The sequence below is a fragment of the Podarcis liolepis genome (genome assembly GCF_965112155.1).
Source record: "Podarcis liolepis genome assembly, chromosome: 4".
NCBI lineage: Eukaryota > Metazoa > Chordata > Lepidosauria > Squamata > Lacertidae > Podarcis > Podarcis liolepis.
This window is the reverse complement of record NC_139558.1, coordinates 28,774,339-28,795,629: the sequence shown is the minus strand read 5'-3', so window position 1 is coordinate 28,795,629 and position 21,291 is coordinate 28,774,339. Positions and strand designations below refer to the sequence as shown.

General features: G+C 41.6%; 1 protein-coding gene and 1 long non-coding RNA gene across 2 annotated transcripts in view; one reads left to right on the top strand and one right to left on the bottom strand.

Moving 5' to 3' along the window:
• Positions 1-20,043, top strand: part of GAS6 (growth arrest specific 6) — a 47,326-nt gene extending 27,283 nt beyond the window's left edge. Inside the window, exons 7-15 of the mRNA XM_083501515.1 lie at positions 2,206-2,331; positions 4,650-4,771; positions 5,634-5,752; positions 6,617-6,806; positions 9,769-9,933; positions 10,687-10,855; positions 12,802-12,974; positions 14,944-15,172; positions 19,435-20,043. Coding sequence (XP_083357641.1) covers positions 2,206-2,331; positions 4,650-4,771; positions 5,634-5,752; positions 6,617-6,806; positions 9,769-9,933; positions 10,687-10,855; positions 12,802-12,974; positions 14,944-15,172; positions 19,435-19,586 — 1,445 coding nt within the window. The 3' untranslated portion in view covers positions 19,587-20,043. The remainder of the gene's footprint in view (positions 1-2,205; positions 2,332-4,649; positions 4,772-5,633; positions 5,753-6,616; positions 6,807-9,768; positions 9,934-10,686; positions 10,856-12,801; positions 12,975-14,943; positions 15,173-19,434) is intronic.
• LOC310706222 lies at positions 32-566 on the bottom strand. Its single transcript, XR_014525768.1, has 2 exons — positions 253-566; positions 32-210 (listed from the first exon to the last, which is right to left on the bottom strand). It is a non-coding gene; the product is annotated as an uncharacterized lncRNA (long non-coding RNA).
• Positions 20,044-21,291: the final 1,248 nt, after the last annotated feature.

The window sequence follows — 21,291 nt, the reverse complement described above, 5'->3', positions numbered from 1 at the left end:
CTCCTGTAAAAACTGCACAAGACTCTTAAAGTTTAAAGAACAAATAACTTTTACTTAGTGTAGTTGCAGATACAAATTAAATATACTGTGCAGGTGGATATTTCTTAAATTGCTAATACAGGGTGCATAAACAGTTACAGACTATTCTACTCCGAGGCAGAAAGCAGCACAACATAGCATAGCTGCTGTAACAGTTAAAGACTGCCGTAACTGAACCAACTGCCATAACTGAACCAACTGCCATAACTGAACCAACTGCCATAACTGAACCAACTGCCATAACTGCCACAGAGCGTATGACATCACAGAGTTCTACAGCTCTTACAATTAACCCTTTACATGTGGTGTTCTTTTTGGATGCTAACACCCCACACCCTTATGTACTATGGGGCTATGATTGTTTCATTTTGTTGTTAGTCATGACTCCAGTGCTTTTCCAGAAGCCTACTGCACAAACACCATTGGAATGAGTGAAAGCTCGATAACATCAACGTTATATGACGATTGCCCCTGAGAGGCATAGCCGTGTTGGCCTGTCGTAGCAAAAATAGGGGGAGTGGGGGAAGGTGATGAGATAAGACAGGGGAGGGGGTATATTGATTTAAAATGTATTGCATTGTAACTTTTGAATAATTTTTTAAGACAATTTTATTCTGCACAAGCTGTTCAAGTGAACTCTTTTGCATCTGATAAAATGGGTTCTAATCCATGAAAGACAAATCAACAATACATTTACCAGTCTTGGTGCCACAGGACACTCCGTTCTCTTTATTAGCATGTTGCCACTGACGGCTAAATTGAACTGTTGCTAATACTCCTTAGTTTCTTACAACTATGGCTTAAGATTCCAGTACGAAAAGCCAAGTGTGCATGTCTAGGCATGTCTGTAGTTATACCACAGAACTGTCCAGCACCATAGCAAAGTGGTGATTCACAAAGGATTTGCATGTTGGGTTGTGCCAGAGTGCCCCAGCTAACCAGCCTCCTTTGACTCTGAAAAATAGTGCCTTGTGAAGTGTAGATTTTCTTAGTTTTTCTATATATTGCATTGCATTAGCTCATGAAATAAGAGTTGAGTTTGGAAATGTATGAATATTTCAACAATATTTGGTGGGAATCTTCCTTAGAATTATTCAAGAAATAGTTAACAGTGGCTAAGTAGCTGTAAGACTGGGGGTTTCTTTCCTGCCTATGTTTTTAGTAAACTATGTAAGACTTCTTGTCTTTTCAACAGAGTAATGCTGTTGTAGTCTGCATACGGGAAAAACCCTGCCCTGTACCCATTCTCTTTTGGCAGCTGTTCTAACCTGGTGCCTATCAGATGGATAAGCACACACATGCACACATATATCTACAATTCCCATCATCCCTGACTCTTGGACATGGTGGCTCAAGCTACTGGGATTTGTAGCCCAAAATATCTGGAGGTACTAGGTTAGGGAAGGTTGTCCTATAGCGTAAGTTTCACTTGGTGGTTTCTAGATGTTGCCAAACTACAACTCCCACCATCCCTGGCCATTGAGCATGCTAGCTGGGGCTGATGGGAGTTGCAGTTCACGTCTGCAGTTCCAGGATCAGCTCTATTAAACACACATTTTTAAATCCAGACCAAGAGAGTGGAAGGGAGTGCAGGTGACATCATTTTTCATGTCCTGCTGTGCAAACAAAGGTCATATATGCTTCATGTTCTCGTTCACATTAGTATGCAATAGCGAATTTGGATATGAATCTACTCAAGATCTGTGCACATGATTCCAGCAATAGAATCACATGCAGAAGCATCCTCCCGTGTGTGTGTGTGTGTGTGTGTGTGTGTGTGTGTGTGTTTTACTGGATTGAAAAGGCTTTGAAAATATGTTTTCATTTTTTCCTCAGCAAAACAAACAATTTGTCATTTCCTAATTCTGTGATCCTTTTTGTCCCACAAATTCTGACCTTACTTTATATTGCTGTCACATTTTTCCTGTGATTTTTTCCGATGTTTCCTCTCTCAATAATGTGGTAGCATTTTACCCAAGGTGCTATACGGCTTACAAAACAGCAGCTTCTGGTTTCTGGGAAGACTGAAGTCATTTCCTACTTCTATTATTCAGTTGTAACAATGGAATGAGGATTGACTCTGGACCAAGATGGAACTTGGGAACGATAGGCATTGAAAGAATGTTGACATTCTGATTATTGCTGTTGATTTTTGTTCCTTTTCAGATATAGATGAATGCACAGTATCACCAGGCATCTGTGGAGAAGCTCAGTGTAAAAACGTGATAAGCTCTTATTCATGTGTCTGTGATGATGGCTATGTTTATGATGATGTCAGAAAGGTTTGTGAAGGTTAGTAGATGGAATTAATTCTACAAAGATAATTCTGAGGCTTGATAGATTGCTGTCATAAAGTCCTCCCACTTTCATAGTTATTTTTAAGTCTTTAGGGCAGTGATTCCCAAATTTCTTCCTCACCCTCGACCACTTGAAAATTTCTGGTGGTCTTGTTGAACCTCTTAAAGATTTTTTTTGCCCTTTGTAGCAATCATAATGTGGGGTGCAAGATGTGGTATGATTTTTAATTCTCTTTGTATTGCTTCTTTTATTTCATATGTTGCATTTTTTACATTACAGTTTGCACTCCAAAGAATTCAAACTAATATAATAAAATGCAATATAAGAAACAAAAGACAATTGAAATACAGTTTAAAATCCATGTGAATATGTAATGTGGACAGTGCTGTGTACCACCTGTATGAATTAGTGGTCTGTGAACTACAGTTTGGGAACCCTTGTTCTAGAGAGCTGCTATCTTTTGAATATTTTTTTTAGCATCACCAAAATTTTTGGCCTCATTTGTTTACTTAAATTAAGCCTGCTTGAGACATTGTGGCCATGGTGTTTTCTTTGGATAGCGACCATTCAGCGCTGATAATGCTGCAAACAGGTTGCCTCATAATACCCCTAAAGATGCAGTAGTAATAATAATAATAATAATAATAATAATAATAATAATAATAATTTATTATTTATACCCCGCCCATCTGGCTGGGTTTCCCCAGGCACTCTGGGCGGCTTCCAAAAGAATATTAAAATACTGTGATACATCAAACATTAAAAGCTTCCCTAAACAGGGCTGCCTTCAGATGTCTTCTAAAAGTCTGGTAGTTGTTGTTCTCTTTGACATCTGGTGGGAGGGCGTTCCACAGGGAGGGCACCACTACCGAGAAGGCCCTCTGCCTGGTTCCCTGTAACTTGGCTTCTCGCAGTGAGGGAACCGCCAGAAGGCCCTCGGTGCTGGACCTCAGTGTCCGGGTAGAATGATGGAGGTGGAGACGCTCCTTCAGATATACTGGACCGAGGCCGTTTAGGGCTTTAAAGGTCAGCACCAACACTTTGAATTGTGCTCGGAAACGTACTGGGAGCCAATGTAGGACTTTCAAGACCGGTGTTATATGGTCTCGACGCCCGTTCCCAGTCACCAGTCTGGCTGCTGCATTCTGGATTAGTTGTAGTTTCCGGGTCACCTTCAAAGGTAGCCCCAGGTAGAGCGCATTGCAGTAGTCCAAGCGGGAGATAACCAGAGCATGCACCACTCTGGTGAGGCAGTCCGCGGGCAGATAGGGTCTCAGCCTACGTACCAGATGGAGCTGGTACACAGCTGCCCTGGACATGGATTTAACCTGTGCCTCCATGGACAGCTGTGAGTCCAAAATGATTCCCAGGCTGCGCACCTGGTCCTTCAGGGGCACGGTTACCCCATTCAGGACCAGGGAATCCTCCACACCTGCCCTCCTCCTGTCCCTGAGTCTTCCCCTTGCAGAATGCCAATACATAACCAACAATGAGTCTTGGAAGGTTCCCCTGGTAGACAAAATTAACAACCAATTTTAGCCCAAAAAAATTTCAACAATCTCAGTGGAACACCTTCCACTTGGGTGGAACTAGGGTGACTAGGGAGAACTTGGTATTATGAAGCAATCCCTTTTGTATAATGTCATAAACGTACTACACAATTTCAGAGATCAGTAGATAGACATGGAATAGGACAAACTGAATCATATTAACATCCTGGCCATGCTTTCTATGCTTTCACTAACCATTTTCTAGCACTGATCTTGGAGTGTGGCATTCATTCCTGGATCTCAAAATTAGTATCCCCAGTCTCGCCTCTGATCCCTTTATGCTTCATCTACAATTTTACAATATAGGCAGGACCCAACCAAACGATTCATTGGAGAAGTGTGAGATTAGATAGAATTAGGGACTTTTATGACAATGGCATACCCCTAACAGGTGAACAACTGTCAACAAAATTGGGGAAGAAGAGGGAGTGTTGGCTTTATAGGCACCAGATCACCCACTTTGTCACCACCCCAAACTGTCCTTTCCCAATCCACCAGACCCTTGACTCCACTCAGAATTGTAATACTCATTGCAACTCCAGAGTCCCCCCAAAATGCTCTCTGTCATATATGAAATTATTGATGATATTAAAGCAGAACACCTTGAGTGCCCTATGTTCCCCTCCACCTGCCCCAGAGGGAATAAGACATGCTAGATATTACTTTTGGACAACAGTTCTCATTGTTGTTTTTAAGCCTAGCATATTAAAAAGGAATGTAAGAATCTGTGTCTCTGCTTTCTCCATTGTTGCTGGAGTATAGATGTGGACGAGTGTGAACAGAAATATTGTGAGCAAGCATGTGTCAATTTGCCAGGAAGTTACAGCTGCCACTGCAATGGAAGAGGTGGAGTAAAACTTTCCAAGAACATGAACACCTGTGAGGTAGCTTTCTTACTTCTGTTCAACGAGATAAGAATGAAAGAATGCAGTCCCAAAGCTTTGAAACAACTCTTTACAAAGGGGAATAGTCCAACTGGCTCAGACTCCCTAAGACTGGAGGCAAACCCATTAAAAGACCAGCATAACTTCAAAAACAGTGTGTGCCTACAGTGGATTTCTGTTCCTGGAATGCAATTAACTTGGTATTTGTTGCCTGCTTTCTCCTCCCTCCCCTTAATTCTCAAAAGGAAATATTAAATAGGAACATAGGAAGCTGCCTTTTTTCAGGGCATGCTGTTTGTTTATCTAGCTTATAATTGTCTATTCTGCTTGAGAGCAGCTCTCCAGGGTTTTCACCGGACATGCCAGGGTTTGAGCCCGGGACCATCTGCATGTGCCCGCTCACTGAGCTGCATCATAATCAACTTATTCTTCTTTAGCTGTGTCTAAACATACATTTCTATGCCCAGACTCAGCGTGGAAGTAGGTGACTGCTTAATCTGCAGTTGCTAACTGGAATGAAGAGGGATTGTTGGGAGTGGACTCAGCTATGCAGCTGCAAATAAAACGTTTTAGGTGTGTTGTAAGGTGTGATATACAAATGTGACACTCGATATCAATGGTGAACTATGGCAAATTCAATATATTTTTCAAAACTTTTTTAAAAAAGTATTTTCACAGCGTTTTTTATATGTGTGTAGATTCCACCTCTGTGACTGTAGTCCCCTGGTTATTACTGGACAGTTGCAGTGGCATTGAATTATCAGTGTTTTGCAGATAAAACAAATAAAAGAAAGTAGCTGTTTCTAAACCTTGTCTTAAAGTTTTATGTGTGCATATGTGTGATTTGCTTTTCTTCCTGCAGGACATTTTGCCCTGTGTATCTTTCGCTGCTGCAAAAAGCGTTAAATCCCTCTATCTTGGAAGAATGTTTAGTGGTACACCTGTTATCAGACTACGTTTTAAAAGAAAACAACCAACACGGTGAGGATCCATTTTTAATTAAAGAGGAAAGGTCTTTTCTAAACACATGCTAAACTGGGGGATAGGTATGGGTCAAAACAGATTATATTTCCATGATCAATAATTTGCTGTCACTATTGTAGACTGAATTCTAGGAAAGTATTTATGGCTACAGACAGTACAGTGGTACCTCTGGTTGCGAACAGGATCCGTTCCAGATCTGTTCCCGTTCGCAACATGAGCAGAACGTGATGCGGGTGTGCGCGGGTCGCGATCCACTGCTTCTGCGCATGCGTGAGCGGCGAAATCCAGAAGTAAACCTTTCCGGTACTTCTGGGCCACCGCGGGACGCAACCTGAAAATGCTCAACCTGAAGCAAACGTAACATGAGGTATGACTGTATGGTCATTTGTAGGCAACAGTCATGACACTTGCAGTCCCATGTCACAATAACATAGTGTTCATAAGCAGACATGGGGAGCCTGTGGCTTCTCAGATATTTCTGGACTACAGATTCCACATACCTGACTATCGGCCATGCTGCCTGGGATTGATGGGAGTTGGAGTCCAGTAATACCTGGAGGACAACAGATTTCCCTATCCCTGTCTTTAAGGTACCGCAGGATTCTGCAGTCATGTTTGTCACCTAAGTGGATGATTGAAACCCCCTACCATTTCTTGGCATGCCTTTGGATGATGTCTGTGCCCTTGTGTGTGCGCGCGCTTATGAATGGCAGCTGTCATTGACAACGTAATTCTATGTCCTTTATAGTCAGTACCTGCATCTCTGAAATGAATCACTTAGATAGAAAGCACACTATGTTTCCTGCTTCCTGAAACACTGCATAAATAACTGATTTTTATTTCTTGTATCCTTGTGGCCAGACTTGTGGCTGAATTCGACTTTAGAACCTTTGATCCTGAAGGCATCCTTTTCTTTGCTGGAGGCCATCGAGACAGTACGTGGATCGTCTTGGCTTTGCGCAATGGACGGCTAGAGTTGCAACTGAAGTACAATGGAATAGGCCGTGTGACCAGCAGTGGACCAATGATCAACCATGGAATGTGGCAGACAGTGGGTATAGTACAGGCTGCAGTTCTCATGCCTTATAACTCTTTAAATCCCACACCTCCAAACTGTTTATTTAGAGCTCTCTGTATTTCTCAAGTGATGAATTCTGACACTTAATATTTTAATGCAGAGTATCGTTTTGTTTTTCGATAACATGATGTCAATTGCTAACCCCTAAAGGACATTTTAAGAAATACTAAAAGCATTGCTTTTAAAAAAAAAATTGAAGTATTCTTGAATATTATTGTGTGCAAGAGAGAGAGACTCCTTATTTGTTAAGGAACTAATGGATAAAACACATCCTTTGCAGTGCTTTCCTCATAATTCCAGTTACGCCCATTCATGTCTGGTTCAGTTCCTGAACTACCATCAAAACAGTTTCCTCCATTCAGTGGAGCAAACTGAATATAGTTTGTTTGTGTGTATGCATTATAGGAGGAATTCATCGCCATGCTGTTAGAAATGTTCTATCAGCACAAGATTTCTGCTTGCCCAGCAGAACCATCTCTCTTTTCCCCTCTGCATGCAGTTCTAGGGGTTTTCCCAATGCTGCCCAGAACCAAAGGACCAGGAGGAAAAGGGAAGGAAGCCTTACTGCACTAGTGGATGTGCTTGCACAGGCTTCAACTAGCAGGACCAGTTAATGAAATCTGGCCCAAAATGGGGGGGGGGGATAATACCTTAACAGTATAGAGTGCTCTCACGTATGTAAAATGATGGATTAGTTAAGTGTTGTTTTTTTTTGTTTATAAATAGTTTAGACTTACAGTGGAAATATGTAATGCAGCTAACATGCACAGGCTTGTCAGCTGTAGCAGTAAAACCAGAATTTCTGGGTTACATAATGAACATCTTGACCAAAAAAACCTAATTGTAAAGTAATGCCAGCCTACAAAACCAAAAAAGAAAACATTGCATTTATCAAAATTAATTCCAGATTTTTACTGCATTGATTGGTAAAGCGATGAATTTGTATGATATCATTGTGGTTGTGTGTGTAGAATCCGGTGCTTTTAGTACTGGATGGAAGAAATGTGGACTGGCAAATGCAATTATTTTGTAATTTGATCTAATTGCAAGAGCTTTTCTGATAGACTAGGAAGTAGTTTTAATCCCTGTTAATCTTCTTTACTCTGCCAAAAATTGTTCCTTTAGTTGCACTGTTGTACTTGATGACTTGTAATTCATGTTCTTCCTCATAGTTCTGCATAAAAACGATCAAGCAAAAAACTCCACAAGTGATGTATGAATGTCAATGCCCATGAGGCTTGGTATCTCTTCTTGGGGTTTTTTGGTAAATAGGATCAGGTGTTAAGAACAAAAATTAAAAGCCAGAGCAAATTTGTAAATACTGTACCTATATGCTGTTGGCAGTCGGTTGCATTCATCCAGCTAGAATTCGTTGACTTGGATTGCTCCCAAAGCTTCCCCTAAAACTACTGTATTTGTGAGTTTGAGGTCTTTCTCCAAATGCCTTTCCCTTTTAAAACATTTTGGAGTTACGCAGTCCTTCAAGTGCCCCCCCCTTCCCATTGTATGCGTGTCTTTAAAAATGTTACCATCTCCACTTGCCATGTTTCATATGATCCTCATTCCTGTGTAACATAGTCTGGTGTTTGCTGCTTGGGCTCCTTTGGGAGAAAGGGCAGGAAATCAATAAGCAAGCAAGCAAGCAAGCTTCTACATGGGCTGCTTCCTGGTACATGCAGGCTGAACATTTCCACTTTGCTTCTTTGTTAGCCAAACAGGGAAACCACCTTGTTGCGGCTGCCTTAGTGCTTACGCTTGAACCAGCACTTGTGACTTGTTTCTCCCAAACAAACCATTGTCAGGAGGTCAAGAACAAATCTTGGATTCAGATCATGGTTTGTCTGGAAAGAAACAAGCCTGAACCATTGGTTCAGACTTATCACTAAGCCTGCCACTCCATGGTTTGTTTTCCTATTTGCGGGCAGCAGCAAAGCAGGGATCTTGTGCTGTGGCAGAGAAAGCAAAGGATTGCACTGGAGCAATCAGATGGACATCAAACAGGATTGCTAATTTTTCCATCCTAAAAGAGAAGCCATATTCCTCACACACGCTGCACATGCCACAGCTCCTACATGGTGCAAGGCTACCTGGTGCAAACCTTCCTATAAGATATGATACAGAACTCTGCCTCCATAATCCATTGTACTCTCTCAGGTTCAGAGGATGGGGCTGGTTCCCAGGGTAAAGGGATTAAGGGTTTACCTTGCAATAGTGTTGGAAACTACGAACTATATGGTCTTCTTCCTTTGCATCATAGAGTCAAGATCGGACTGCAAATATAAAACTGCCATAGGTAAAGGTAAAGGGGCCCCTGGTCATTAGGTCCAGTCGTGACCGACTCTGGGGTTGCGGCGCTAATCTCGCTTTATTGGCCGAGGGAGCCAGCGTACAGCTTCTGGGTCATGTGGCCAGCATGACTAAGCCACTTCTGGCGAACCAGAGCAGCGCACGGAAACGCCGTTTACCTTCCCGCTGGAGCGGTACCTGTTTATCTACTTGCACATTGACGTGCTTTCGAACTGCTAGGTTGGCAGGAGCAGGGACCGAGCAATGGGAGCTTACCCCATTGCGGGGATTCGAACCGCTGACCTTCTGATTGGCAAGTCCTAGGCTTGGTGGTTTAACCCACAGCGCCACCCGCGTCCCTTAAAACAGCCATAACATTCTGTAATACTGCCTTCACTTTTGCACATAAATTGGGCTTGCTTATTGTACATGAAAAGCCAAAGGATGCTTGATCATAGCTATGTGAACTCTATCCTAAATTTCTGGAGAGACAAGAATGCTTTGTGACTACCTGATGATGTGATGTTAGCTCCCTCACCTTTTTTCTTTTTCTTTTGTGGATGCCTTTTGTATCATGCAGGTACTAAACTTCTGAACTAAACCAAACTTCTGAACCTCTTCTTATCTCTCCCCCCCCCCGCCCCTTCAGATATCTGTGGAAGAGCTGGAGAGAAGTTTGGTTATAAAAGTCAATAAGGATGCAGTTATGAAGATAGCTGTCTCAGGGGATTTGTTTACTCTGGACAGAGGACTTTATCAGCTGAACCTAACAGTGGGAGGTGTTCCTTTTAAGACTAAAGATCTTGTCCAGCCTGTAAGTACTACTGTTAAGTATATATAGGGAGTAATCCACTGGTGTGAGGTGGTCACCTGGCAGCTCATAGGTCAGATCCAGCCTCTGAATCAAATTCATTTGGTTTCTGGCATTCTTATTGAATTTGTATTTAAGATGTGATAAGATGCCCAATTTCTCTCATAAGATAAAATCTTCCAATTCTCTTTTTGGTTTTGTAGGTAGTGTTGTGGGTATTCCTGGGCACAGGTGTTCGGGACAGTGGAGTCCTCCTTTATGGATTAGCTTTTCCCCAACTTGGTGCCCTCAAGATGTCAGTGTTCAGTAAGGGATGAACTCCCATTAATCTCTATTAGCCTCTATTAGCCCTTCTCCTCATTGTCTTTCCCTCCTAAACTACCATAAAAAGCCTCTTGCGTTTTAGCCTTTTCTCATAGGGAAGCTGCCATAACTTTTTTCCATTACTGTGATACCCTATTTGAGGTTGACATGGATTGTACACAGTGTTCCTAGTGTGGCTGTACCACAGATTTATATAATGATTCGTTTTCACATAAGGCCATCTTAGTATCTTTGAAAGACATAACCTGACTTTTTGGATTTGCTGTTACTTTATGATTTTATTGTTTTTCTGTGCCCTACCTTGGAAATATTTATATTTAAGAGAGGTATTCAAGTCTTTAAAAAATAATTTATAAAATGTTTTTAACCCATATCCCTCATTACAAATTCAGCAAAAAACTGAAAGTAAAGCCATGCACTTAATCTTGTTAGATTAACCCACGAATGGACGGGTGCATGAGGGGCTGGAATTGGCTGAATGGCGAGGATATGACCATCCAAGAGACAGTGAGAGTGAATGATAAGATGCAGTGCTTTGCGGTTGCAGGAAGAGGCTCCTTCTACCCTGGCAATGGTTTTGCTGTGTTTAATTTCAGCTATGGTAAGTGTCTGGTAGTATTATGCTGCAGAAAATACGCATTTAAATTTTGCAGAGAAAGAGAATCAGTTGAGGAGTGCTGTCTTAAAATTGCCATATCCTCTTCATAAAAAAAGCTCAACCTGAAATAGAGGTTCAAATAGTAAAAGAGAAAAAAATGTTAGGTATATTAAACCCCACAGAATATAGAAAACTCTGGTTTACTTTTTGCTGCTTGCACTTCACAGTGTATTTTTATATTTCACTTCGGACTTTTCTTGGTCAGGTCAAAGCCTTCCATGATTTGTTATCTGGTGAAACATTCCCTATGGGTTAAAATGCAATGGTGAGGGTCATTTTTCTCTCTCTGGCCCTCTGGCAGTGTTGATTACACTGAGAGTCGATGTGGTCACCTTCTCAGTGACATGTGCTGAGTTGAGACTAATAATCCTGCACAGACTGAACACAGTAGAGGCCTTTAGGAGGGTGATTTACATACACATCCATTTCAGCCAAGATTGAAATTGGCATTTGCTCCCTGAACATATACTATACTGTGTTATTTCAGTGTTACTCACAAGAAGAAAGTTTAATGTGGAAGTGCATACCCAAAAAGACTATCTAAAATTAATGGGTCAAGCGAAACCTTGGCATTTAAAATCAGATTTTAATATATGCATACATACACACTTGTGTGCATGGATAGATAGAAGGAAAGATATAGAAGGCTTTAAAAAGCAGTTTAAAATATATGATTGTTGTACGAGATAATTTCTTTCTGTGTAGTAGTTGCATCTTTAAATAGGTTGTTTTAAATTCTCCTCCCTAAATTTAGCAATGCAAAGTACAAAAAAAGTTAATTCAGTATATTGTATACACATGCCATCAACCCCCTAGGCTCTTTTGAAAGCAAGGATGGGATAGGAATTCAAATAAAAAAAAAAAAAAAAAAATAAAAAGCTATTACTGTAATACATTTTTCTGCCAGGTTTTTTTTTTTAAAAAAATAGGGCACCAGATGCCCTATTAAGGAAATTAACAAACTAATATTTTATAGAGGATAGATGATCAGTTGGACTGATGATGATGATGATGATGATGATGATGATTTACTATCCAGAGAAGTCCCTTCCTTTGGGATTATAAAACATACTAGTGAATCTTTGTGATATTGACCTGTCTCCAAGCCAGATGCCTGATCTACCTCTCCTTTGTTGTACATGCAGACAGGTATCAGTCAGAGTGCTTCCCACAATCCCAGGTGTGCTGGGTGATTTGACTCATCCTGTCCCCATGACGCTTTATAGCAGGAATTGTCAGCAGTGAGCACCACAAATTTTCCATGATGAATTGTGCCACAACAACAAGGAAGATTAAAATGTGCCGCAAATAATAGCCCTGCAAAAGGCATTCTGCTCCCAGTTTAATAACTGACATTTTAAAAAATAAAACAAATTGTGCTAGTTTGGTATCCATTCACAAAGCATAACACTGAAATAAGTGAGAACAGAACCTGGGGCTACAATTAGGTCATGTGGACCACGTTCTATTTATACATTTATATTGCTGTGAGTTTTGTGAAAGTCATCTTGTTTTCCCCTTGGGTTCGTTGATATCAGATCACTCAATTACTTCCTAAAGCTCACGGCTGATGCAGAAGCTGGATGACTCACATTGAAGGATCCCCAAGTACGGCGGATTGATAGCCTCTGGCAATCAGAAGTCTCCCTGTTGATTAAAAAGCTTAACCTTGGCTTCAAGCAATCTACAGGGCTATAGCACTTTCTGTAACATGGATGAAACAGAGCAGTTAAAATAGTTTCGTATAGAATGGCACTCTCCTTTATACTGGTGATTTAATAATATGTAGCTATCTGTCCCGTCCTGTCCCCCCCTCAGATGAGGAAATCTTATCTGTGCTTGACTATTTGAAACTTTTATGTACCTAAGTTCTGTTTTTCTTTCTGTAGCCCAACCACTTGACACCAATGAAACAGTGAAGCAATGGGAAGTAAAAGTAAATATTCTGATTCGACCAGCCACAGATACTGGGGTGCTCTTTGCCCTCATCAGCAGTGAAGCAACAGTCCCTTTATCAGTGGCTCTGATTGACTATCACTCCACCAAGAAACTTAAACAACAGGTAAATACGTATTATTTTAGTTTTTTGTTTTCATTTGGTGTATGGCTGAGGTTTTTAGGATCAGGATGAGAAGGCAGCATGCCAGACTAAAGATGCAATTCCAATAGTTATGTTTTCTACACACAAACACACACCACCATCTTTCTTTATCCTCCATCTAGGCATCCAAGAGGCATTATCAGGGTTCAAGGATCCATTCCAGCCAAAAACCCACAAAAAAAGGGAGGGTATGAGGGAGGGCTAGAGAAACGTCGCACAGAGGGAGTGGGTGTGTTCTGGGGAGAGTCCAGAGGGCTATATAGAAAGGATCGGAGGGCCACATTTATCCCCCAGGCCTGAGGTTCTCCACCTCAGACTTGATGTTCCCCACTTAATACTCCCAACAAATCAGGCATGAAAGTTTATTTTGCTAGATGTTACCTGATGCCGTTAGAGTTGAGAATAACACAAATAAGGAGGAAGGGAGTCACATCGCTGTGGTGAGGGACTGCTGCAAAACAGCAGCAAGTTTTCATAGGCCACAGAGTCCACACTGCCAGATGCATCACAATAGAATTCTATGGCTAGACACGTAGAAAGCTGCCTTCATACTGGGCCAGACCTTTCTTCTATGTAGCTCAGTATTGTCTTCTGCAGTGACTGGCAGGGCCTTCTCCAGGATTCCAGGCAGGGGCCATTCCCAGCCCTACTGGAGATGCCATTGGGGATTGAACCTGGAACATAGGCATGCAAAGCAGATGCTCTATCACTGAGCTTTGTTGCTGTTGTTTAGTCGTTTCCGACTCTTCGTAACCCCATGGATCAGAGCACGCCAGGCACTCCTGTCTTCCACTGCCTCCCACAGTTTGGTCAAACTAATGCTGGTAGCTTTGAGGACACTGTCCAGACATCTCGTCCTCTGTCAAGGGAGATACTGAAATTCTACCAGCAGATTTCCAACTATGTCCACAACATAATATATACATAAATTTAATTAATGGCCAGAGATTTATATCCATTAACAATGAAGTTCCACAAAGCAGAATGCTAAAGTAGTGGGAACAGAACTCAGGGCTATGATAATTAACTGAACAGAGTGATTAAGACTGTGCTAGGTGCTGGATTTCACGGAATTCAGTGGAATCTACTTCTAGTAATAATGCCTCGAATCATACAGTCAGTTATTCTATACCCTCTTGCCTGAATTCAATGGGGCTTTTTTCTGAGTAGAGATGTACAGGATTATATTGTAAGACTGTAACCATCATTGAATGTAGTGGGGCTTACCTCTGAGTAAACAGGCACCGGATTGTGCGTTGATGGGAGGGTGTTCCTTGACGCTAGTATTAAATGTTTAATAACAAGAAATAAATTCTTAGCCAGTAGCATTTCACAGACCTAGACAGTGATGGTGGAAGAGGTAAAAAAATGAAAGATAACATCCACCTCCTCAGCTTGCTTTTCTTTGCTCACTTCACCCACCATAATTATGCAGGTCCCTTCTTGCCCATTTCCTATCGCCATAATAGCTAAAGTGGCATGTCCCGTGTTCAGATGTAGTACACCACTGGTTAACCACATTCTGCAGAACAAGCTGTGTTTGTTGGCTACTAGCTTAATGTCTTGCTTATGAGTTTTCCAGAAATATCTAGATAGCCACTGCAGTGCTAGAGACTAGATGGTTCTAAGACCTACCCAGCAAAGCAGTTCATGTGGTTAATGTACTGAGGAGAAACATTTGAATTCAAACAGAGTTAGTTGTGGGCTAGTTTCAAAGCAAACCTTCCCATACCTTTTCTGCTGAGTGGGAATAACAGTGTATTTGGGAGTGGTTGTCCACTACAATTTTGAACAATCCTTGCATTTGGTAATAGTATCTTAAGTTCCTTAAATATTTCTAAGGTAACAGGGTGTGTTGGTGCTATCTTTTCCTATAAATATCTATAACTTCCATTTTCCATCTTGTTCTTTATTCTTTCTTGCTATTCAGTTCATTGTCTTGGCAGTGAAGAACACAGTGGTGTGCAGACTGGCAGTAAGCATTTGTGATGAACAGGAACACTTGATTGACATCTCCATTGACAGAGGTCAAATATTGATGACTGTGGATGGCACTGCAGGACAGAGTGAACTAAGCCATTCACAGCTAGAAGAAAATTTGTCTCTCTTGGATAATTACCTGCAATCATCTGTGAAGACCTATGTGGGAGGATTGCCAGGTGAGTATCAAATGTTGCAGTCCAGAATGTAGACTGCCAAACAGTCACTAGAAGTGACCATGTTCTACTTCTGCTTGGACAGCATTCACATGTCACAGTAAACTGTGGTTAATAGTTTACAATGAATCCACAGGTGACTCTCACTTTGCTTCTTGTCTAGTGCATACAGGAGCAACATACTATGATCCCTGTCTTGGTGATGTGTCCAAACTAGGGACTGTGGTTTGTTTTGGTTTGAAGTTGGCTGCAACCATAGTATGTTGGCTTGTGTTAAGCAGTTTATTGTGGCAGATAACACAACAAACGACAGGTTAACGCAAACTGAAATCAAAAACTTCTGAAGTTGTCTTCCTGCCTGCAGATGAGAAAAGAGGGGTTTCTGTGAGCCTGAGGTTTGCTGCAACTTGTTCCTGTCACAATAAAGCATGACTTGTTGTGACATCTATAGCCTGCCCGTTTGAAATTTTGCCTGTTTGGAGAATGAAGCACAACTGAACCTGAAGGGTATTTTTTATCAGGAAAGGATGGGAAAGGAAAATAGTATGTTCCCAAGCAGAACTCACAAATGTGATCATTATTCTAAATTGCATTCCATTGTAGTAAGTGAGGGTTGCTTAGATAAGGGGCCACATAGAAATATTGAAAGAGAAGGCAACATACGTTTTATGTTCATGAAAGGCCAGAGAAATGTTCCTAGAAAGATTATACTACTTAAAGATTGGTGTTATATAGATCTCCCTTTAAAGGCCAGCAAATCCTCCCTGTGATTCTAATGTGACAGGGGTGAAAGCTAACAATCCAGTCTGGCTGCTTCCAGGCACTTTGAATGCAAAGGTATAGCCCCATTCATGTTGATGAATTAAATCTGGGCTATTTACACAAAATAGTGTTGGAATAAGAGACTTCCTCAGTGTGGAAACATTCTCAGGCATCACCCTTTGTTCTGTTTTTGGAGCGATAAAATCTGGGTGTCTGCTTTTAGAGACACAAGGGTTAATTTTTTTTGGTTTGCAGAGAAATTCTAGTGTACTGGGGGAGTGGAATGGAAATACCACCAGATGTCTGCATCTGCTGGAATGTTTCCTGCCCCACCCCACCAAAAATATTTTATGCTTCAGTTATTTTTCTCCCAAGTAGCCGGTGTCTTTTTGAGGAGTGCAGAGTTCTTCCTGACTTTTTTTTCTGGACATCAACCAAGCCCTAAGCAATAACTTCAGCGAGAGAAGGCATGGATTATAAAGGATGCATCCATTTTCAGGCACAGTTCCAAGTGCTGGTCTTTAAAGTCCCATATAGTTTAGGACCAGCAAAAAGGTTAAAGGATTGATATTCCTGCTCTGATGTTGAGATCTTCTTCAGAGGCCCTTCTACAGGCCTTTGGAAGTGAGGGGAGCAGTGATATGAAAGAGGATGTGTGAGTGTTGGTGCCCTGGCTTGTCTTCCCCAGGAAGGCTTGCTTGGCAACTGAAGACCATTCTCCTTTTTCTCTTGGTGCCCAGGCCTTTTAGGTGTTTATTTTGATAGGTTTTTGAATCTTTATAGGCTCTGGTTTCAGTGTCCCTGGTTTCAAAAAGCTTTAATGCTGTTTGTTTTGGTTTTATTTAGTTGGTTTTATTATTCAATATTGAAGAGCAAGAAACATATAAATTAATAAATGTCTATGGCAAGTCTCTCGGTGCATGCAAATCTGGAAGGCTCTAAGCATGCAAAGTGGATGGATCCTGCCCAATAGGTTACTTTTTCGGTTTTAACTATTGTCCATTGGTGGTGCTTTAGGGCAGTGTTTCCCAAACTTTTTTGGGCAACGGCACACCTGTCTACTGAAAAAAAATCTCGCGGCACACCACCATTAAAGCCCCGCCCCGTGACATCAGCGCGCAGCGTCACGCCGGGAGGGACGCACGAAAGTGAAAGTTTTTTCCCTCCCCCCTCAGTCCCTCGCTCGGAATTCAGCTCGTTTGGGGCATCGCTCCGGCTGCTCCCTCTCCCGCCGCGCAGGAGCGATGCCTCTCTCTGGCTCTCCCTCCGCGCAGGCTGAGGGAGGGAGGGAGGGGCGCGTGTGACCCGTCTCTGCTGGGAGACCAAACCCAGCGAGGCAGAGTCGCGCGGAGGCGCCCAGGCAGCGCTGCCGGCTGCGAGGAGGAGCGCCAGGCAGCAGCAGGAGGCGCGGCCTCTCCTCGCCGCCGCCGCCCCGCCTCTCGCCGCCCGACTCGCCCGCCTCCCTCCAGGCATCTCGCGGCACACCAGCCGATGTCTCACGGCACACTCGTGTGCCGCGGAACACCGGTTGGGAAACACTGCTTTAGGGAATATGTCAGCAGCATAATTTGAGTAGTAGAATATATTTAATAAATACTACGTATCTGTTCAGTTTTTCTACATGGTAGCTCAGCATAGTACAATGTGCACACAGGGATCCTTCATCTCATCAGCTCTTCCTTTTTATATTTTGTGTCTTTTTCCTGCAGTGGCCCCTTTGTTATTTGCAAAGTCTTTTCCTAAATTAGTTTTTCTTCTTCAAAAAAAGGATAGTTAAGAGGCAAAATACAATCACACTGATAAATCTTTACCTAATCATACCTTAAAATTCACCCCAAATTTACTTTTATTAGAATGCTAATGGTATTGCTGCAAAAGGTGTCATGTGGTTTTCTTAAATCAATGCATTTTTTTTAGTTTCCTCCACAGAAGCATTTTGTTTAAGCCAATTTATGTTACGTTAGATGTCAATGCATAGCTTGTTTGTTTGTTTGTTTTTTACATGACCTCCAGAGCACAAGATAACTTACTTTTTTTTTGCAAATTTTACGTTTGCCAACTTTTGATCAAAGTCTTGTAGTTGTGTCTTTAACAGAACCCTGCTCTGCAGGAATTTGCAGGCTGTGTTTATCTTTGCCACAAAAGGTTCACTGTTAATTCCTGCAGATCCAGCTTGTGTTACAGGCAAGGCTACACAGGAACGGCTACAGAGGTTGTTAGGTCAAAAACTGAAACCATGGTGTGTGCGTGCAAATGTGAGTGAGAGAATGATTCTCTGCAGATTAAATTGCAGGTGGATTATAAATTAGACATAGCAGTAATGTTGATATAAGCTGATTTCTTCATGTATTGGCTTATACTAAAATCCTGTCTCTCTCTTCCTGCTTCAGTGTTTACATGGATACTGGTAGGCATCTAATAAAAGATTTTTACCAATTCCAACACAGCTGTGATCAAAGGTGTATGACAGATATATTATCTTAAACATCTCTAGTGCAGCTTGCCTTTCCGCCTTTTACTAAAAAAATTATTATTTGGCTGATTCCCAATAATAGTAAGGAAAATATTTCCATAGCCTATATGCATGTTCTGTGCCTGACAAGGTGGTCATCCCTCTATCAAACAGCACTAGGCACATAGAAGTCATTTGCTAAATCTTTATCTGGGTTCCTGTACTCCTCTGCCTGCATCCTCACCACACAATGCTACATGTGCACTTAGCCACTGTCTACTGGAATGAGTGCCCACTTCTTCCACCATGGAGCCCAAGGTGGTGTATATGCAGTTCCCAGGCAGTTTCCCATCCTGGCACTGACCAGCCACAAACCTGCTTAGCTTTAGGAAGGTGGTGACCTCATGCTCCTTTGGACCATACCCCAAGCCCTGGGAACACATCCATACCTGCAGATAACATCAGCCAGCTTGTGCTGAGCTATAGATAATTTAAAACTGAATGGCAAGCGGGATGAGAACATCTTCCACAGAATGAGATTATCAGATAATTACACTTCATCAGAAGTCGCCTCTGTCCTAAATTATGTAATGGTTAATCCAGACCTTTTGTCTAGGAGTTAAGTTACAAGGGGGAGCTTTTTCCAGACAGAACCCTAAGCTGTTATCAGTGCAGATAGTCCTGAGGGGAAGAGACCTGCAGGCTAAATTTGCCTTGGTGCCAAAACTTATCTTACAATCGAACAGAAGACCTTGGAAAGGAAGACAAGAACAAAATTTGAGAAAGAGAAGAAGCAGTGAAACACTACAAACCCCAATAATTTCTAATTCTTTGTATGCAGAAACAAGTTCCTTCTGCGAAAGCTTCCCTGAATTTTGCAGCTTAGCTATTCCCATAGCCTGTGTTAGTCATAGCCCCATGTACAGCTTAGAATGTTAAATGGGAAAAAAAATGTTTTGTTTTAGAATTAACAAGAATAAGGAACTTGGTGGTAACCTTTATTGAATATGTTTTCCTTCTCTTTTTTTAAAAAAAAAACACAAACATACAGATGTTCCTGTCACTTCAACTCCAGTCACCGCTTTCTACCGTGGCTGCATGACAGTGAAAGTTAACAAGCAAGCTGTGGATCTAGATGAAGCTGTCTACAAGTCCAATGACATCACATCTCATTCTTGTCCTCCAATAGAGACTGGTCAATAGATGCCACTGCAACACACACAAACGTTTTATATTCAGAAAAGTCCCATTTCAATGCTTTCCTTTATATATATAAATATATAAATATAAATATAAATAAGATATAAATTATTCAGACTTCCAGCACTGCGTGTATAGTTCTCTTGAACACTGAAGTTATGTAGGAGCTACTGAAACTTGTGTGTCAGATTAATTATTGAAATATTTCTTTGCTTGGGAGGGTTTCAAAGATGTAATATATTTGTAAATAGTTGAGAAAACTGATATTAATAACCCAAAGCTGCAAATTATTGCTGAAGGTGAGTTGTTAAGAGGCAGGTCATACCTGCCATGTGGCAACTGGTAATATATTCTGAGTGGACTGGAAGATTAAAAAATAGTTCTGTATTTTTTTATTACCAAATGCTGCTTACTGACTTAATGAAATATGAAAGAATAAAATATAAGAACTTTTTTTGGACGTAGCTGAAGCAATGATGGTCTGTGTTCTAGATGGAATTTTACTCTATTCATGTTGATTTGGAGCAACATGAAGTTTTATATCAAAGCTTGGTTACTTTGTTGGCTGATGATATTCGGGAGCTAGGTTGTGTCTTTTTCTAATGAATCTAGGCAGAAAAACTTGTCTGAGGCTTTTTGAAAAGGCAAAGAGTGATAGCAGTTATTGGGGGAAGATGGACTTTTAAGAACACATGAGCAATGGAGCTGTTGGCATTTAAACCAGAAGCAAGTGCTATCAATCATGGCAGAGTAGATCACTACAAACTGGAACTGCCTCTGTATGTTGGCAGGGTGGCTGTTGTTGTTGTTGTTGTTGTTGTTGTTGTTGTTTGTGTGGGACGGGAATACTTTTCTCTCTTGCATTAAGTCCTTTGGGTGGTGCTAGTCTCTGTTATGAAATAGTTTGCTTCACTTTATGTATTCTCTAGCACATCCATACGCACAATGTTTGGTATGTTCTACTCTCCCCAGTGGAAATGACAAGGCTTTTCCTCCCACTTAGGAGTATTGGAGACAGATGGTTTGCATTTTCAGCATGGGTGCAGAAATAGCAGTGGAATAGAGCACTTTATCCCTCCCCCACCCTCTCACTACATGCAAAACTTATACATATGGAGCATGGAGAATAAAGACTTCTACTTATCCCCACTGCCTGCACTCTCTCCTCTAGCTGTTATAGTCTATCACACAAACACTCTTCTGTAGCGAGGTAAGTATGGAACAGGGGTACAGGGTCCCTATGCACCATGACACTGGGAGTGGCTGCTGTGCCCTAGGCAGCAAAATATCTTGGGCTGGCCCTGGCACCTATTCACCTTTTGACGCTCACCCCACTTGCTTCCAATTTGCTCATAGTTAGGGATGGGTAAGAAATTCAGTTTGGTTTGTGTTTTAATGTGAGCATATCTAATTAATACTTCCCAAAATTAGCAATTCTTTGAATTTTATGTTACAGCTCCCCAACCAAAAAAAGTGTGCATTTCCTTTCTTTACATTGAATCTGAACTTTTCATTAAAAAATCCCATTTATTATATTTGCCTGCTCTGTTCCATCAACCATATTCAGAAATGGGGAACCTGTGGCTGTCTAGATATATGTTGCCTGTGGTTGATGGGAGTTGGAGTCCCATGTCATCTCAAGGGCCACAGGTTCCACATCCCTGGTATAAACCGCCTCCATGTCCTGCTTGCTTTCTAGTCCTTTTCC